Source organism: Ictalurus punctatus, chromosome 27 (genome assembly GCF_001660625.3).
Source record: "Ictalurus punctatus breed USDA103 chromosome 27, Coco_2.0, whole genome shotgun sequence".
NCBI classification, from domain to species: domain Eukaryota; kingdom Metazoa; phylum Chordata; class Actinopteri; order Siluriformes; family Ictaluridae; genus Ictalurus; species Ictalurus punctatus.
In genome coordinates, this window is record NC_030442.2 from 169077 (window position 1) to 189749 (window position 20673).

Sequence of the window (20673 nt, forward strand, 5' to 3'; positions counted from 1 at the left end):
TCCAGGAAAAGAATCACAAACGAAGAACACAACAGTTGGTGATGTCAATGGGTCACAGGCTTGATGCAGTTATTGTAAGCAAGGGATCTACAATCTTTAATTACACAGGTAGATGTTGACCTGCTATGGCATTACTGCCTGTCGCACCTGCTCTGTTTCCCATAGGATTACCACTCTTCCTTCAGCCATGCCACCATGCCTAATGCAAAAACAATACAGGCCTCCCCAGTGACTAAGGCTGTGACAAGCCCCACTGGCACCATTAATGTATGCTGGTTCCATATGGCATAGGTCAGCTGCAGGGTCATCAGCTGGGTAACACTACTCAACAACGTTTTATTCCTTTAACACCAGAATGTCTCCTGGTGGCAGAGCAGTGGCAGGGAGATCTCAATACCCTCCCCTCAAACCCAAATGTCTTCACTGTAGAGCAAAAACAAACTAATCGTTCTTGCCATTCCAGTACTTTTGGAGGGGAGTAACTTTAAAATAATTTAGCATGGAGACAAATTAATTTCAAACCTCCGGTTTGTGCTTAGATTTTATTATCTCAGTACCTGCATAAACCTGCATTTACCATTCTGATAGTATCAGTATCTGACTGCGATGGCATTTAATTTGACATGTTTTCAAACTGATTCATTTTATGCAATACAAATATTTTATTCTATTCTATTCTTATTTTATTTATAGTGTTTTACATAACTTGGAAATAGAACCTTGCAGAGAGTCATCTGATAACCACAATCCTGATATTAAATAATAAAAATGAAGGTGCGATAAGATATGATGAATAACAAGCCAGGAGTTAAAGAGGTTAGGAATTTTCTGTAAATTATATACATATGTGGCAAATATCATGAATATGATATGTAAAGAAGGCAGTGGTGGCTCAGTGGATGAGTACTGATTCATATTCCCACTATCTGGTGTCACCCAGAAGAGGATGGGTTCTCTTTTGAGTCTTCTCAAGGAGTTTTGTCTTGCCACCCTTGCCACTGGCTTGCCCATTAGGTATCTAAATTTAAATTTGGATTTCTGTAAAGATGATTTGTGCAGTTACCATTGTTAAAAGTACTATATAAATAATTTTGACTTGAACTGATTTAAATAAAATCATTGTTTGATCTGTTCTGATAAGACAAGAGGCATTAAATTTATTTAATTTTATTATATAAGTTGTACTCTACTATCACACAGTCTTGGCATGTTAATAATAATTAATAATACGCTAGTAAAATTGGATAGTGCCATCTTACCTTAAAACAAGATATACCCTGCAGCATACACCTAGTAACTTTGGCTAGTAGCTTTCAAGTAGAAACATGGAAATGCCTGATCCCAATTGGTTATTGCAATTTTTCATCATAGCAACTGGTAGACAATAAAATGTGATCACAGAAACTATGTAAGAAATTAATTTGTTGCCTGGTGTGACTAAACAATGCAAGTGCAAAACAATGCTGTTTTTTGCTGTACACTGTATGCATGTCAAGTTCACCAACCACAAATTAGGAAATAGAACTGCCATAATATACCAAACCCAAAATCCCACACCACCACCCTGCGATGCCACTGACAATCATGAACAAAGAACAGTTCAGTGGTTAAGATGTTGGACTACTGATCGGAAGGTCATGAGTTCAAATCCCACTACTGCAGGCCCTTAACCCATTGTATAAATGAGATCAATGGTGTCTGGATAAGGGCATCTTATCCAGATGCCAAATGCCGTAAATGTAAATAAGGTACTGGAGAAAGTAATGGAAGGAGACGTAGGTAAAAGCAATAGAGACTGATTAAGAGGGAAAAGTGGAATAGAGTCAATGAGCATGAACCTGGGCAGCTGTGTTCCGTGCAGTTCCACACACCCCCAACACATGTGCTAAAAGAGATGGACATCAGAGGCACAGAGTCAATATTTTAAAAAAATGTTTTAAAAACGGTCTGTCTTAAATCTTATGTCTAAATACAGTGCTGTGAAAAAGATGTTCCTGAGAAAAGTTTTTTTTGTGTTTATCTCATGCTAAATAGCTTTGGATACACAATACAGTTTTTTTAAGCAATATATATAATATATAAATCCAACACCTATCATCCATGTGAAAAACTAATTGCTCCCTTAAACTTAAAATCGGCTTGTGACACCTTTATCAGCAATAACTGCAACCAAAAGCTTCCAATAACTGGAGATTAGTCTTTCACTTACTTCTAGGACTAGGATTTACTCCTATTTTTCTGAATTTACTCCATTATTGTCTTGCTGCCCACCGGACAGTCTCCTTTAGGATTTTCTGGAAGGGAGTAGAATTCATGTTTCCCTCAATTATTGCAAGCTGCCCTTAAGCAGCAGAGTATCCCCACGCCATCACACTTCCACCACCATGCATGACCGTAGATATGATGCTCTTTTTGTGGAATTCTGTGTTTGGTTTATGCCAGATGTAACGGGACCCATGACTTCCAAACAGTTCAGCTTTTGACAGTTCACAGAACATTCTCCCAAAAGGTCTGAAGATAATCAAGGTGTGTTTTGGCAAAATTCAGAAGAGCCTTAATGTTCTTGTGGGTTAGCAGAATGCCATGGAGGCCATTTTTGCTGAGTGTCTTTCTAATAGTGGAGTCATGAACAGTGACCTTTAGTGATGCAAGAGAGGCCTGTAGGTCTTCTGATGTTGTCCTTGGCTCTTTTGTGACTTTCAGGATGAGTCTTTGCTGGAATTTGGAGGAATTTTTTCAAGGTTGACCACTTCTGGGAAGGTTCACTACTGTGCCAAGTTTTTCCTTTTGGAGATAATGGCTCTCACTGTGGTTCTTTGTAGTCTCACTGGCTTTGAAACCCTTCCCAGACTGAAGTATTTCACTCACCTTTTCCTCATCATTTCTGGAATTTCTTTAAATTTTGGTGTCGTGTGTTACTGGGTAAGACCTTTTAACCAACTTCATGCTGTTGAAAAAGTTCTATTTAAGTGTTGATTTGATTGAACAGGGTTTGCAGTAATCAGGCCTGGTTACATCAAGTCCAGCTGAACCCCATTATCAATGCAGTATTATAGATTGTGGGAATTAGTAACTATGGGGGCAAATACATTTTCACACAGGCCCAGTTATTACTGGATAACTTTGTTTTATCTTAGATTTTGTTTTAATTTCTGAAACAATTTAGCATGGGATATACACAAGAACAGAAGAAATCAGGATGGGGCAAGTACTTATTACAGTGTGTAGACATTGCATAGAAGTTATGGTTGTGTCTAACCAGTTGTTGCACTGCTCCTGTATAGTGTGTCCTGAGGGATACAGCATTCCCTGGTGCTCACAAGGGCAGTCTGATGGCTTCACACAGATGCCATCCTCATAGATTAGATCTGTCAACACACACACACACACACACACACACAGAGTTTATTAGGCAGTACCATATAGGCATGAAACATAGTCATGGGAAAAAGAAAGTACACCCTACTTTAATTGAAATGTTTTCATTTATCAGCGCCTAAATAACAAGTGTGTGGTCCTCACTTCCTTTCATAAAGAACCAACCTAAAAATAGATATGTAGTCTTAAAAAAAAATAGTTGTGACAGTATGGAAAATTCTAATAAAAACAAAGTGGAGTGATTGTAAATGTACAAATGACTTGTATTTAAACAAACAACAACAACAACAAAAAAATCGTATAAAGTATAAAGTTATTTGATGTTTTACATAATCAACTGCATAGTTTTTTTTGTTTTAAATAAATGTTTATTTTGAAATTCATGCATGCAACATGTTCCAAAAAAGTGTAAATAGCACGAAAGTTGAAATTCTCATCTATTGTCTCATCAAATTTCTTCAGTGTTTAGCAAAAACAAAAGTATAAACCTTGCCATTCCGATAATTGGGGGGGGGGGGGGGGGCAGACTGTAAATTCTTGTCTCATAAGTATGCAGAAATGCATGTTTAATTTCTTATTCACCGTCTGGACAGTAGCAGCCATCCAAACACTGTAGTTTACTGTCAATGCAGATGTGTTCAATATTGCAGTGCACAGGACAACATGTGATGCACTCTCTGTAAAGGAGCTCTGCAGGGCACTCGATCCCTGCACAAACCAAAATCAAACTCAAAGATATCACATTCCATAAATTATGAACTATACAAATGATTTAAAAAATACATAACATTGTGTATCTTACAAAATCCACATATACACCTGCAAAGGAGTCATTTCTCTAATATAAGATTCAATACCATACTGTTTTGATTGTTTAACTCATTCTCTTCTAAATACAAATACACATTCAGACCGAACATTATACACAACAACTATCCTACAGCTTAACACTAACCAGCAAATACTGCTTACGTGTTACATACCACATTGAGGGAAATGTGCTCTCCAGTTGTGTAATGGGTGTCCAGCATGAGCACATGCTCTTGTATATTCAGTGAACACTTGGCAAACCATATCACCACTGGAACCAGACCTACCCATTGGAACCAGTACGATTATGAAACACAAACACACACACACACACACACACACACACACACACACACACACACACACACACAATTATCACAATATTATCCAAGTTGTTCCCAATGGCAAGTTAGTGCCTTGCATGGCAGCTCTGCAGCCATTAGTGTATGAGTGTGTGTGCGTGTGTGTGTGTGTGTGAGAGAGAGAGAGAGAGAGAGAATGGGTGAATGGGAAACAGTGTAAAGCACTTTGTAGACATGCTAAGGTTAAAAAAAAAAAAAAAAAAAAAAAACACTATATAAGTGCAGACCGTTTACCATTTAACATGGGTGGACCCACATAAGGAATATATATGCTTAGGATAGAGAGCCATCTGCCTTTGTACTACCCTAGAGACTGATTCTGAATAGTAGTGCCTGTTTAGGTCTCAAACAAAGTTGATGGACGTTTGTGGTCTTGACTTGTAGAATCAGACCACAGTAACCTAAGGGTGCTATGAGGGAAACTGCCTAACCCAATTGATCCATTTCTAGGAGCTAGGCTTCTCTTGCTGGCCCTCCATAAAGGGATCAATATCTGCAGATTGAAACAATTAATCCAATACAGGCAGTAACATATTTAATGAATTGCCTGCATGTGCCATGCATGAGGTATTATACGATTTCACTAGAATGCCATCAGTGTTCCTGGACCTGGTGCTACAACATTGTACAATTGGACCTAGATAGGTATCTGAACAGGTAAGAAGAATGAATAAAAGGGACAAAAAGAAAGAACTTCTGGCAAGGCTTCTCTGCAAAAATGACTGATTTCAATAAGTCATGTCTGACACCAGGTTGTCCATACATCTACAAAGAGCCTCATATGCTTTCAGATTATGGGCTTCAAACTATGCTAATTATTAATTGCCCATACATTCAATGCAAAATCATGATATAGGCATGCCAAGTCAGTGTCGCTTCACAGTCAGATCAGAGGATGTCTGAACCAAAGATTGTTTCCTAACTGCTGAGATCGCGAACACATTGCTGGTGCTCCTCTTTGGCTTCAAAAGGGTTCAGACAGTAACAGTATGAGTGTGAATCTGGTAGCAAAGCTCATTAGTCACTCAGTGCAGAAGCTGTGTATTCGCTGAAACAGCTTACTAAGCACTATAGTGAGATCAACAAGTGTTAAAGTGCAGAAAATACTTTAAACAAGGTAGTTATGAAGTTGTGTGAAAAAACATGTACACCCAACGAAAATTGTTGGATTCTTTGACACATTTGGACAAGCAAACATTTGATCATCTTTGAATCAGTGCCTATTAAAAAAAGTTGATATACTCAAACAAAACCACAAAGAAAAATAGCTTTTTCAATCATTTATTCAACAGAAATATAAATAGATGTGATATTCTGTGTAGTAAATACACCCTTGGCCTCAGAAGCTAGTACTGCCCCCTTTTGCAGAAATAACTTCTTGTAGGTATTTTGCATAATTGTCCACTAGTCTCTGACATCGGCTTGTTGGAATTTTTGACCACTCTTCCATGCAATATTATTTCAGTTGCAAGATATTTGAGGTTTTCTTGGATATACTGCATGTTTCAAATCCCCCACAGCATCTCAATGGGATGCAAATCCATGCATTGAGTAGGCTGTTCCATAACCCTCCATTTCTTCTTTTTGAGCCGTTCCTTGGTGTATTTGCTAATGTGCTTAGGATCATTATCCTGGTGAAATGTCCACTTTCGGTTCAATTTGAACTTTCAGACAGGTGGCCTGATATTATCTTCAAGCACTCTTTGATATGATGCAGAATTCACAGTTGAATCAATGAATGCAAGCTGTCCAGATCAAGAGGCAGTGAAACAACCCCAAACCATAACATTTCCACCACCGTGCTTCACAGATGGTATGAGGTGCTTCTCCTGAAAAGCTGTCTTTGGTCACCAGCAAACATGTCTGCTGTTACTGTGGCCAAAGACAGCTTTTCAGGAGAAGCACCTCATACCATCTGTGAAGCACGGTGGTATGAGGTGCTTCTCCTGAAAAGCTGTCTTTGGTCACCAGCAAACATGTCTGCTGTTACTGTGGCCAAACAACTCTATCTTTGATTCATCTATCAAGAGCACATTATTCCAAAAGGCCTGGTCTTTGCCTGTATTCTTCTTACTTTAATGTTCTTTTTAGACAGTAAAGGCTTTTTCCTGGCATTCCTCCCATGCAGTTCAAATTTGTGCAATCTAATTTCTGATTGTAGAAGCATGCACTTTGACACCAACAGTTGCAAGATTTACTAGCAGATCCTGAGATGAAATTTTGGAGTTCTTGGAGACTTTTTGCATCAGATGGTCTGCTGATGGTCTGCTCTTGGCCTGAATTTGCTGAGATAGCCAGTCCTGGACAAACTGGCAGTTGTTTGAAATCTGCGCCATTTATAGATTATTTACCTTACAGTGGAATGATTTATTTAAAAGAATATTAAATCCCTTGCCAGACTCATAGGCATCCACAGCCTTTTTTTTCTGGCATTTTGGCATGATGAAACCACACACCTCAATAACAAAGGGAACGCCAGACACTAGATATGAGAGGGATTTAAATAAGACGGGTTCCACCTGCACTCCCTAAGCAGGTTCTAACCACTGGCACCCGATCTTGAACACCTGATTCTAATTTTATGCATTTGAAGGTGTGATAAATGTAGGGGTGTACTTACTTTTCCATGTGCCTGGTCTCTCTTTTTTTTTTTTTTTTTTTGTTAATTTAAAATGTGAAAATTACTACAAAATGTAAATTTTATGTATCATTCGATAGAGTGTATCAACTTTATTAATAGGTACTGTTTCAAAGAGGATCAAATGTCTGCTTGTCCAGATATGTACAAAAAAAAAAAAAGAAAAAAGGGGAAAAAAAAGACAATTTCCATGGGGTGTACTTATTTTTTCACATGACTGTATGTAACCACAGGCCACTAGCCTGTCCAATGGGTCAGGACATGGGAATCTAGAGGAAAATATACCAAGCAAGACCCATCTGACAGCATGCAGAGTAATATAGGTGATGGAAGGATGCTGACTTGCTCCGGTGTGCTAGATAGCCTGTCATTTTGTGACTTTATTGAAGATCTCTGCATGCATGTGCATGCATACAAGAAGACATCTAGGTGATTTCTCATTGTCCCTGGTTAGGAGTTGTTAGATAGAACAGCATTTTATGTTACAAAGAAACAACAAAAGCACAGCTAACTTTAGACAATATAACACAATATAATAATCTAACATTAGATAGTTAGCAATTTTTACCTCTGTCAGAACTGCTTATAATCATTTGTATATAGTGAAGTAGTGAAACATGTTTCAGATTATTATCTAGCAAAGTTGGACACTTTTTAAATTAACATACACATAGCTTATGTTTAGCCATCTTGCTGGCTAACAGTCTGTGAAATCAATTGGTCCCCAGTACCCTTCATTCAATTTCATTCAATCAGTATTTTTTAATTAAGTGTTCCTTTAAATGAAATGTGTCTGTACAATATCCAAGAATACGGGATAGAGTGCATGAGCATATCTTCAAATAAACAGATGTAACCATATACTTGTATCAAGTCTATACATGACTACAACCACCAAATAAATTCAAGCAGTGGATGATTACATATGCAATAAATTTAAATAAGCTAAAAACAAATCCTACACTGGTTATGGATAGATGAGGGTATATTGACAAAAAAATCTGGAAAACTGTATTTGCAAGTTCTAATATGGTGTCAGTGATCTGATATACTTACATGCAGAGGTCATTAGAGCAGCTGGCCATGTATGAATATGGACTGACAAATTCATGGCAGGATGTAAATGGATCTTTCAGTAAAGCTGTACAAACCTCCTCCACTTTCTGCATTAAAAAAGTCCTGCATTACTGGGGCATTTTCTGTTTACAGTACTAATTCACATGTCTGTGTATACAGTACCAGCAGATTATGGGGTTCTTGTGCAGAACAGGGAAATGGGTAGAGAGATGGCACCATCGGACATGTGAGCTTCTGTGGCTCCTCCTCCATCCAGCTGTTCCCAAACATGGCAAGATTGTCTGTGAACACACCTGGACCACCCAAAGCACAATTATTAATCTTTTTACCCAATCACAGCATAAAAAGCATACCTGAATTATTCAGCACTAAATCAGAAAATGTGACACAAAACAGGGTCAATATTAAACAGTCACCATAAAGCTGTAGGCGCACACATACAGTGGACATAAAAAATCCACACACCTCTGTTTAAATGCCAGGTTTTTGTGATATAAAAAATTAAACCAAGTTAAATCATGTCAAAACTTTTCCCACCCACAATATGAAATTACAACATATAAAAATTAAGTGAAAAACAATCAGAAACATTTTGGGGAAAAATAGGGAGAAAAAAAATTACAACAACCTGGTGCGTGCACACTCTTTTATAATTGGGGATGTGACGGTGTTCAGAATGACCTAATTCAATCTCATGTTCACAAGTAATTACCATACAGATGTCATCAACGAAATTATTCTGATTAAAGATCAGCTGTTTTTGTAGGATTTTCTTAACATCTTCATGGTTTCATCTGACTGCTGAAGCCATGCTCCACAAAGAGCTTACAAAACATGTACAGAGTCTCACTGTTGAAAGATATCAATCAGGAGAGGGGTACAAAAAATTTCCGCAACATTAGACGTACCATGGAACACAATGAAGACCATCATCAACAGTAAAGTGCATTAGCTGTTCTTATGGTCCGCTCATATCTTGTTCATGTAACTTGGAACTCATATAGACATTTACACACCCTTTTTATTTTCCTGGCTCAGCATGAGAGGATTTTAGTGTTTCAATTTCAACCCTTTTAATGGTAAAAAAAAAAACAAAAAAACTGGCGTATATACATTTTTCTCTCACACTTACTGACTGTGTGAGATAGCATGTGACAGAATTGAGACCTGTCACCCAAAAAGACACGAGTATTTCCACATATTTTTCCTGTAAACCCTGTCTGATTCGTCTTGCCTCCATTCACTGAAGATAAAATATAACACTCTATTCACTGAAGAAAATTACAAAATTACAACACTGCCGCCTTCTTTTATTTACGTTCTGTTACGTGGTGACAAACCGCTCCAGGTGGAAAATTATTTGGGGCCAAAGAAAAAAAATCTTCAAGGCTACAGCTCCTGGTTGCACTCTGTGCATAATGTACATCTTCTTAAACCATAACTGGACAAGAGCATATCTAATAATTCATGTTCTCTCTCTCTTTCACTCTCCCTGTTGAGCCATGCTACTCCAGAGTTACCAGTGATCCTGACGCCTTCTGTTCCCCATCTTGCTTAAACCATCCTGATACCGTACTTCTATTTGGACTTTTCTACTGGAAGTCACTTGCTGATGCTAAGGATGGCCCCAAATGGACAGAATAAAAATCACCATGAGATGTCTGTGGATGGCACCACACAGAAACCATAAAAATAGCTGTTAATGTTCTTTATTGGATAGCTTTAGGATGGCAATTTCCATCTCCATCACTGAATAGTTAATAACTTCAATTACCTTCAATAACTTCTAATAACAGATCAATACAATAGACTTTAAGTTAAAACTATAATGCATTTGAAAATTACTCTGGTACTCATACTCAGTATAAACTCATAAATTCCTGTTAATACAATTAGAGTGAGGGTACAAAAAGTATTTGATCCCCTACTGATTTTGTACGTTTGCCCACTGACAGAGAAATGATCAGTCTATAATTTTAATGGTAGATTTATTTGAACAGTGAGAAACAGAATAACAACAACAAAAAATTCAGAAAAACGCATGTCAAAAATGTTATAAATTGATTTGCATTTTAATGAGGGAAATAAGTATTTGACCCCTCTGCAAAACATGACTTAGTACTTGGTGGCAAAACCCTTGTTGGCAATCACAGAGGTCAGACGTTTCTTGTAGTTGGCCACCAGGTTTGCACACATCTCAGGAGGGATTTTGTCCCACTCCTCTTTGCAGATCTTCTCCAAGTCATTAAGGTTTCGAGGCTGACATTTGGCAACTCGAACCTTCAGCTCCCTCCACAGATTTTCTATGGGATTAAGGTCTGGAGACTGGCTAGGCCACTCCAGGACCTTAATGTGCTTCTTCTTGAGCCACTCCTTTGTTGCCTTGGCTGTGTGTTTTGGGTCATTGTCATGCTGGAATACCCATCCACGACCCATTTTCAATGCCCTGGCTGAGGGAAGGAGGTTCTCACCCAAGATTTGATGGTACATGGCCCCGTCCATCGTCCCTTTGATGCGGTGAAGTTGTCCTGTCCCCTTAGCAGAAAAACACCCCCAAAGCATAATGTTTCCACCTCCATGTTTGATGGTGGGGATGGTGTTCTTGGGGTCATAGGCAGCATTCCTCCTCCTCCAAACACGGCGAGTTGAATTGATGCCAAAGAGCTCCATTTTGGTCTCATCTGACCACAACACTTTCACCCAGTTGTCCTCTGAATCATTCAGTTGTTCATTGGCAAACTTCAGACGGGCATGTATGTGTGCTTTCTTGAGCAGGGGGACCTTGCGGGCGCTGCAGGATTCAGTCCTTCACGGCATAGTGTGTTACCAATTGTTTTCTTGGTGACTATGGTCTCAACTGCCTTGAGATCATTGACAAGATCCTCCCGTGTAGTTCTGGGCTGATTCCTCACTGTTCTCATGATCATTGCAACTCCACGAGGTGAGATCTTGCATGGAGTCCCAGGCAGAGGGAGATTGACAGTTCTTTTGTGTTTCTTCCATTTGCGAATAATTGTACCAACTGTTGTCACCTTCTCACCAAGCTGCTTGGCAATGGTCTTGTAGCCCATTCCAGACTTGTGTAGGTCTACAATCTTGTCCCTGACATCCTTGGAGAGCTCTTTGGTCTTGGCCATGGTGGAGAGTTTGGAATCTGATTGATTGATTGCTTCTGTGGACAGGTGTCTTTTATACAGGTAACAAACTGATATTAGGAGCACTCCCTTTAAGAGTGTGCTCCTAATCTCAGCTCGTTACCTGTATAAAAGACACCTGGGAGCCAGAAATCTTTCTGATTGAGAGGGGGTCAAATACTTATTTCCCTCATTAAAATGCAAATCAATTTATAACATTTTTGACATGCGTTTTTCTGGATTTTCTTGTTGTTATTCTGTCTCTCACTGTTCAAATAAATCTACCATTAAAATTATAGACTGATCATTTCTTTGTCAGTGGGCAAATGTACAAAATCAGTACGGGATCAAATACTTTTTTCCCCTTACTGTATTACATTAATTGCTGTACATTAGCACTTTTTGACTATATATTATACAGTGATAGAAGAGAAATTATTTATAATCCCAGATGAAGATAGGTTCAGTTTAGAGTATGAATCTTCGCAAGGTTTCTTCTCATGTTGTTGTATCAAGGAGCTTTTCCTTGCCACCATCAACACTGGCTGGCTCATTAGAGATAAATTCATAAATTTAAAATTTATAGTTGGAATTTATATATTTCTGTATAGCTGCTTTGTGCTTATGTCTATTGTTAGAAGCACTATAAATAAAATAAAATTGAACTGGATTAAATTGACCTAACAACCATAATGAATTCAATTTATGTTATTTCTGAATGAAATGGCTTCATTTGTCTCTTCAAAAAATTCAGCATCCGTAAAGGTTTGGAGACAAGGTATGCCCACAAGCAAGCAGACTAATTCAAAGCATTATGCAAGTCTGCAGTAGGTTAGGTTTGCTCTGCTATCCAAGATATAATAAACAGTGATTTTGTAGCTATGTATTTAAAATGAATTGATCAATAACCATATTTGTTAATATTTGCCTGATAATCTAATCTATATTTCTTCCAGGAAAAGGGGGAGTAGTGTATGAGCACATAAAGCATTCAGATAGCATTAATAAATCTGATATGTCAGTTTGAAGAGTCTTTTTTCAAATACAGCCACGGGCAGCCCTAACTGTGACTGTGAATTGTGTCAATTTATAAAAGTTCAATCATACAATATTGCCTACAGAAAAAAAGAAAGAAAGAAAGAAAAAAGGCCTTACCATAGCTGGTTTTTAGATCATCCTGAACATCTGCATTGAAATTGCCACACAGTCCACAGGTGCGACCCACAAATTCTGGACTCATCTTTATATAGATGGAGCTGCTAAGGCCCTGCCATGCCAGCATGAAAACCTGATGCTGTGATACCAGGATGTAGTTAGAGATCCTCTCCAGCTCAATATTATGAAAGTTATGAGGGAGCTGTAGGCTAGACGAGTAACAATAAATATTGTTAGAACTATATCCACCAGTGTTTTCAATCCTGATCATATTACATACTGCACATTCTTGTGTTTGATTTCTTAAATTATTGAATGTTATTAATTCATATTAACATTGACTGAATTCTAAAAAACCTCCTGTTAGTCTCACATTCACTCTCCACAAACACAAGCATTTCTACTTCATCACTGACATCAAACTGGTCATATATAATATAAACGTTTTATATATTAACATTAACTGGATATGAAATATACGACTCTACAAATATATTTTTCTGTGCAATATATACTTTTTTGTCACTCATCTTCATTTAAATCTCTCAATGGTGTACTGGCGCTTTAATTTAGCGTGAGGGCGAGCGGGCAGCAGGTGAACACCCAGGAATTTGTGTGTCTCCACCCTCTTGATGTCAACACCCTGGATGTTCACCGGTGTAGTCTGTGGTGGCCCCCTACAGAGGTCGACCACCATCTCCTTTGTCTTGCTGGCATTGAGGCAAAGGTGGTTTAACTCACACCAGTTGGCAAAGTCAGCGATGGCTTCCAGGTATTCCTGATCGTTTTCTTCTGATACTCATCCAACGATGACAGTATCATCAGAGAACTTCTGCAAATGGCAGCTGCTAGTATTATACCTGAAGTCTGCTGTGTACAGGGTGAAGAGAAAGGGAGCAAGCACTGTACCCTGTGCTGCTCCTGTGCTTCTAACCACCACATCAGACACACAGTCATGGAGCCTCACATATGTGGTCTGTCCATGAGATAGTTGGTGATCCATGCAGCCAGATGGCGGTCAACTCCAGCTCTCGAAAGCTTCCCCCTAAGTAATGATGGCTGAATTGTACTGAAAGCACTGGGGGGAAAAATGATCCTCACAATGCTCCCAGTATTCTCCAGGTGTAACAGTGATCTGTGCATTAGATAAATAATGGTGTCATCCACCCCAATGCCTGATGATAAGCAAACTTTAGGGGGTCCAGCTCTGAGCACACCAGGGTCCGCAGTTGTTGCAGTACAATCCTCTCCATGGACTTAATCAGGTGAGAAGTTAAGGCTTCCGGCCTGAAGTGGTTGGGCTCCCTAGGATGTGCAGTTTTGGGTTCTAGAACCACACAGGAAGTCTTGCACAGGACTGGAACTCGCTCCAGTCTGAGGCTCAGGTTAATGATGTGCAGGATGACCTCACTGAGCTGATCTGCACAGTCTTTAATCAGTCTGGAGCTCCATCCGGGCCTGGGACCTTTCTTGCCTTGATTTCTTTAGCTCCTTCTTCACCTGGTTGACTGTCAGAGAGAGACTGCAGGGGGGAGTTATTGATGATCCCTGGTGAGCGGGCTGGGGGAGGGGTGTGAAACCTCTCAAGTGAGGCATGGAGAGCAGTGGAGAGGTGTGAATTGGGTGATGCTGATATCTCAGGTCCTGTTAAAACAGCATTTTAAAATGAAAATGATCCTCGTCCACACTACACTTGTATGCGCATACAAGTGTAAACAGGAAGCTGGTTGCTAGTCACCGGCAGGCACAACAAACCGGCGTTACATGTAGGGGTTACACTGCATGAAATGAGATTTGTTGGTGATTGCTCTAATCGTAGCTTGCCACTTGCACATTTAGGCAGCTGCAGTATTATAAAATACAGAATTTAACTGCACAGTGGCTGCTAAGAATGACAACAAAGCCAGCATAGCTTGCAGTTCAGTCTCAGTGTTGCTGTCTTGTGATCAAGGTAGCGTAATGGTCATATGGTAGGGGCTTGACAAATCAGGGAAGGATACGAGATGATCCAGAAGACCCAATTGGGGGCGAATGTGGGCAACCACACCTTTGTTTTCAAAAGTCTTCGTTTTAGTCTGTTTACACTGAAATGTGAGCCCGGAGTTTTCAAACTAAAACAGGGTCTTTGGCGTTTACAAAAATCTCAGTTTTCGAGGGTTGAAAACACTGGAATAGTGTAGATGACAGGCGTAACCATAGCAACAGTTATGCATTTTAAAATGAAAATGCACTAGTGTAAAAAGGGCCGCAAAAGCCTGAGATGTGATTTGGGTGATGCCGATATGTCTGAAACCCTGATGGGGTTGGAGGGGGTGTACAGTGGTCCAAGAGGGAAAGGTCGAGTAGCTGACAGTTGTAAAGTCTGGTTGGAGGGGGGGAGGAGAGGGAGCCAAATCAAATCTATTGAAAAACAGATTTAATTCATTTGCCCTATCTGGGTCACCAGATATAAGGCCCCTCCCACTGTCTTTGTTCTGACCAAAGATTGTTTTCAGTCCCCTCCTAACCACCCTCATGTTGATCTGTTGGAGGCACTCCTGCAACTTTTTCCTGTAGCTATCTCCCCTCTGAGCTATTTTTGAACCCTCCTCAGCTCTTCTTTGTCCCCCAATCTGAACAGTCTATTTTTTTCATTCAGCAGGGCTTTGAGCTCAGGAGTCACCTAGGGTTTGTTGTTGGAAAAACACTGAACCTTCTTCTTAGGCATGGTGTTCTCCACACAGAAATTAATATAGTCTGTTACATAGTGAGTGAGACTTTCAATGTCCTCCCCGTGTGAACTATAAAGCATTTAGTGTCTTAGCGCCTCACCAGTCTCCACAGACCCTTTTCTCACATGTCAAGGGGTGAAGAGCTGTATGCATCCGTTGTGTTTGCATACAGTAGATCCAATGTTTTATTGCCACTGGTGTGGCATTTAACATACTGGGTGAAGGTGGGGAGAGTTGAGGACATCAAAACATGATTAAAGTCGCCGGAGATGAAGAGGAGGGACTGTGGGTGTGATGTCTGCAGCTGTGACACAACAGTGTGAAGCAGCTCATATCCCACTGTAGCATCAGCCGAGGGCGGGATGTAGACAGTTATCGCAATGACATGCGAGAACTCCCTTGGCAGGTAATATGGCCGCATGCTAACCACTAGCAACTCAATATAGTGCAACACTGCTCTTTAACCCTGATATGCCCAAGGTTACACCATCTCTCATTCACAAGCATCGCTATTCCCCCACCCTTCCTCTTACCACTCTCCTTTGCTCTCCTGTCCGCTCTCACAAGTTGAAATCCATCCAGTACAACCAATGAATCCGCACTGAGTTTGTTCAACCATGTCTCCGTGAAGCACATGATGCTACACTCCTGGTACTCCCTCTGCTGCCTGGTTAGCGCCGTTAGCATCTTATTGGAGAGAGATCTCACGTTCCTCATAATAACGGACAGAACGAACGGTTTGTACAGTCTTTTTCTCTCCCAAAGTTTAAGACCAGCTCTGCTTCCCCTCTTTATTCTCCTTATAATTTCCTCGGGGATCACCGGTCTTTCTGTTGGAAGTATCCTGGTGTTGCTCAGTGCTAACAGCTGCTCCCTAGTGTACACAATGGAGCCCTGGCCGAATGGCTCTCCTAGTGGAGAGTTGTAAAATCCAAAAAACAGAAAACTAAATACTGTTAACCCCCACAGCTGCGTCTCCATAACTGTACATGCAACAATGAAGATTAGTGTAGAAAAAAATATGAAGAAAGCACAAAAAACAAGGGAAATGTACAAAACTTTGCCAAAAAAAGATCAGAGCTGCTGCAACAGGCTGCCACTCCTGCGGCGCCAACACACGAATGTAACAATACAATACAGAAGATCAGCTGTACACCATACTTCTGCAGTGCTACAAGGCTTAAACTATACAGATGTTTAAGTGCTAAACATTCTGATCATATAGGATAATTTATATTTAAACAAATATTTTGTTCATCTGACAGATTTGGCATGAAAACCTTTTAGTATTTTGTTACCTTTGACCTTTGAATGTGACATTGAATCCTTGTAACCTAATCTCGCCTTCCCATGGTAAGAAGAGGCTTACTGATCGTCTGCAGGAGTAAGGATTAGAATTGCATTCTGGATCATTATGGAGCTGAAAAAGAAAAGAATATGCAAAATAGTGCATAAACAGATTACAAATGTATTTCTAAATATAATAGTTCTTTATATGATTCCTCCTTCTAATCATCAAAGACAAAGTTACTGTAGACCAGTCCTTTAATTTAGTGACAACTGATCTGGGCATTTAACCCACAGAGAGTCCAGGATAAAGCAGCTCAACTACTCTAAATTCCCATCAGTGAATCTCAGAACAAAGCCAATGTTGCTTGCTGTTTTGGCCCTGCCCATAATTACTCTATTAATCTGGAAGGAACATAAATGACTCCAATAATGAGATCACTTTCTCTAAACTGGCCCAAAGCTATCTTCCCAAACAAGCACAACCACATACTCTCTCTCTCTCTCTCTCACACACACACACACACACACACACACACACACACACACACACACACACACAATTAAACAAGTACAGCTCTATTATCTTACTACAGTTACAGGTAACCTACAGCTAGAGCTAAACCAAAAAAACTGCCAATTATGCTCTAATTTTAAAAAGCACATCACATTTTAATGTTAATAAAATTACGCCACAGAAATAAACTTCATGAAAAAGCAATGTTCAACAACATTGGATGACATATTTCTGTGAATGTGTACCTGTATGAACACACTTGATTTTGTGTTGTCCTCACAGTCTTTCAGGAGTGTGTAGCTGCACTTGCCAGGGAAGTAGTAGTAAAGGCCATCAAATGTCTCATAATTGTATTGCCCCCATGATCGACATGTCATCTCTCTCTCCAAGCCTGTATTTGGAACTAAAAAATCTCCCCTATTATGTGCATGCTAAGAAGCATCGTAAATACTGTACATTTAACAGTTCAGTCCATGTCAATGCCACGTACCAATTTTCTATCACAATATTTATTGAACAATAGTCTTATAATAGTGTGATTATATATATATGACTTAAATCTCTCAAACTCTCAGTGAAACTACCAACAGGTCAAACTCTGAACAGATAAATAAATATTCAAAGAGAAAGTCCTAAATGTTAATGTCCTACCTGTTTGGCAGTGTGATCCAGTAGCCTGATAGGAAGAACAGTTGCAGGAGTCTGCATAGAGACAATGATGCCCATCCAGGCATGGAAACATACAAGGATCTGTACCCCCTGTAGAATTAAAAGTGCTGCATATTATGATCTGTTTGTAAGTATGCCACCAAATATTAAAATCTATTCATTTTGGCAAACTTTTTTTCTCCAAGAAAATGTTGTGAGAACGGTCAATGATGTAATAATAGTCAGAAAAGGACACCTCTCTCTCTCTCTCTCTTACACACACACACACACACACACACAGTAAAAGACTGTGTAAAAGTATTTATAATATTTTGATAGCCTGTTAATATATACAGTGGTGCTTGAAAGTTTGTGAACCCTTTAGAATGTTACATTTAACAATAACATTTCTGCATAAATATGACCTAAAACATCATCAGATTTTTTTATTTATTTCCCGGATTAACTAGTAAAGTTAATTAATCAAAAAACTCAAATTTGTGTAATGCAGATGCATGCTTCAGTGAACCACTGTGCTGTGGCCTTAAAACAGTGCACCTAAACACAACACTTTAAATGCTACAATTCATATAATGCTGTTCAGCTTTATGTGACGAATAGTTCCACGAATGCCTTAAAAAAGTAATGTCTTGTGTCTGTTCTGAGTGCAAAAAAGTCCTGTTATTTATATGTGAAAAGGTCACTGCATTAACTTTCAATTTATTACAAACCTTAATGGATAAAATGGACGTCATGAGTTTTTGTATGAAACAACATATCAGACTTAAAGTGACCTCAAGACAATAGGGAAACTTCATCATAATCATTTCACCATAAGCATTTCATTCTGATGAACTGGGCAGGAAATTTATGTCTTAGATACAACTATACTTAGATTATGACATTTATTCTCCAAGAAAAAAGTGTCTTTCAAACAGTTACGGTATCTCCCGTGCTATCTCCATTGCATTTGGCTCATTGAGTGCAAGACTGTGTGGTATTTCCCGCATTTAACCTACTGCGGGCTCTCATGCACTGACAATAGGATGACCCATTTTAGGCGTGGTCAAATTTATATTGACATTTTCTGGTAATGCAAACTATTTTTCACTATTCAAACTTAGTATTATGTGAAAATTTCAAGACAGCTTGTTTTGACGTCCTTCAGTGGGATCAAGCCTTATTTAGGGGGGCCAGGACCCCCCCATAATTCGCACCCTGACAGTAATGGAGGAAGGTCACTGAATGTAGCGAAGTAAAAGTACATTTCTGTGATTAAAAATGAACTTGAGTAAGAGTATAAGTATGGCCAGTAAAACCTACACTTAAAACATTTTTGTTCAAAAAGTTACTCCAGTAAATATAAAGAAGTAAATGTAGTGCATTACTACCCACCTCTGAAAGTAAAGTGAACCAGATAGTGCTGTCACTATCTGGTGTGACCCTGTTGTGCAGCAATAACTACAACTAAACATTTCCGGTAACTGTTGATCAGTCTTGCACATCAGCTTGGAGGAATTTTATCCCGTTCCTCAGTACAGAACAGCTTCAACTCTGGGATGTTGGTGGGTTTCCTCACATGAACTGCTTGCTTCAGGTCCTTCCACAACATTTCTATTGGATTAAGGTCAGGACTTTGACTTGGCCATTCCAAAACATTAACTTTATTATTCTTTAACCACTCTTTGGTAGAATGACTTGTCTGCGTAGGATCGTTGTCTTGCTGCATGACCCACTTTCTCTTGAGTTTCAGTTCTCGGACAGATGTACTGACATTTTCCTTTAAAATTCGCTGGTATAATTCAGAATTCATTGTTCCATCAATAATTGTGTAGGGAATTTAGTCAGAGGTGGGCAGAGCACAGACACACAGGAAGCCGTTTTAGTGTTTTCCGTAGTGAAATATTTATTCCGGACAGTCTGTGAAGGGGGTGTGGGTGCGCATGTGTGTGTGTACGAGCGTTGAATTGCGATCGTGTGGTGAGGGTCTCAGCCGTCATGCCTGCTGGATGGTGGAATTCTTCCTTGCGGCGCTCCAATCACCAGCCGTGTGTGTCTCGGCGGCCCCGCCCCGCCACCACATGCTCTCCGGCCGTCCAAAACATTGGTGGTGCTGAAGCAGAGCTGTCTCTTTAGAACCACCGCGGCAGTCGCGGGAGGAGCGATCTTTGTTTCCTGTGTGCCAGTGAGGGCCTCCTTTAGGGCTTGGAACGGCTGCTCCGCCTCCGCGGACCACTTTACCCGGTCCGGCTGACCCTTCTTCGTAAGGTCTGAGAGTGGGGAAGCTACAGAGGAGAAGTTAGGCGCGAACCTGCGGTAATACTCCGCCAACCCCAAGAAGGCACACACCTGTTTCTTTGATGTGGGCCAGGGGTAGTCCTTCACTGCCTTGATTTTCTTCACCTGTGGCTTCAACATACCTCGGCCAATACGGTAGCCCAGGTACGGTGCCTCGGTCAGCCCTAGGTGGCATTTCTTGGGGTTGGCTGTCAGCCCGGCCTTCTGGAGTTCATTCAGAACCTCCCCCAGGTGGAATAGGTGGTCTGACCACGTGGAGGAGTGGATGACCACATCGTCCAGGTAGGCGGCCGCAAACATACGATGGGGTTGCAGGACAATGTCCATCAGTGGCTGGAATGTTGGGGGATAGCTATCAAACTCGGAGACCTGGTTCAGTTTCCGGAAGTCATTGCAAAGCCTCATACTTCCGTCCGGCTTCAGCACAGTGGTCCCACAGCATTCGGCCGACTTCCTCCTCGATAGCCTTGCAACGGGCCTCTGGGACATGATAGGGCCGCTGTCTTACCACTAGTCCCGGACGGGTCTTGATCTCATGGTGTAACCGCTGCGTCATTCCTGGGGAGGTAGAGAGCACATCAGAGAATTGGTCCACCATCTCGATTAGCTCCTGTCTTAATGTGGGGGCAAGATCTTCCCCCAATTCTACCAAGGTACC

At 40.2% G+C, this 20673-nt stretch overlaps 1 protein-coding gene across 1 annotated transcript in view; it reads right to left on the bottom strand.

Moving 5' to 3' along the window:
- Nucleotides 1–20504, bottom strand: part of otog (otogelin) — a 100823-nt gene extending 80319 nt beyond the window's left edge. Inside the window, exons 1-11 of the mRNA XM_053676444.1 lie at nucleotides 19796–20504; nucleotides 17721–17828; nucleotides 17315–17472; nucleotides 16564–16685; nucleotides 12555–12763; nucleotides 8428–8558; nucleotides 8245–8351; nucleotides 4362–4471; nucleotides 3961–4086; nucleotides 3260–3368; nucleotides 1839–1885 (exon numbers count right to left, since the gene is read on the bottom strand). Of these exons, the coding sequence (XP_053532419.1) occupies nucleotides 1839–1885; nucleotides 3260–3368; nucleotides 3961–4086; nucleotides 4362–4471; nucleotides 8245–8351; nucleotides 8428–8558; nucleotides 12555–12763; nucleotides 16564–16685; nucleotides 17315–17472; nucleotides 17721–17828; nucleotides 19796–20504 (1936 nt within the window). The remainder of the gene's footprint in view (nucleotides 1–1838; nucleotides 1886–3259; nucleotides 3369–3960; nucleotides 4087–4361; nucleotides 4472–8244; nucleotides 8352–8427; nucleotides 8559–12554; nucleotides 12764–16563; nucleotides 16686–17314; nucleotides 17473–17720; nucleotides 17829–19795) is intronic.
- Between the last annotated feature and the right edge of the window lie 169 nt (nucleotides 20505–20673).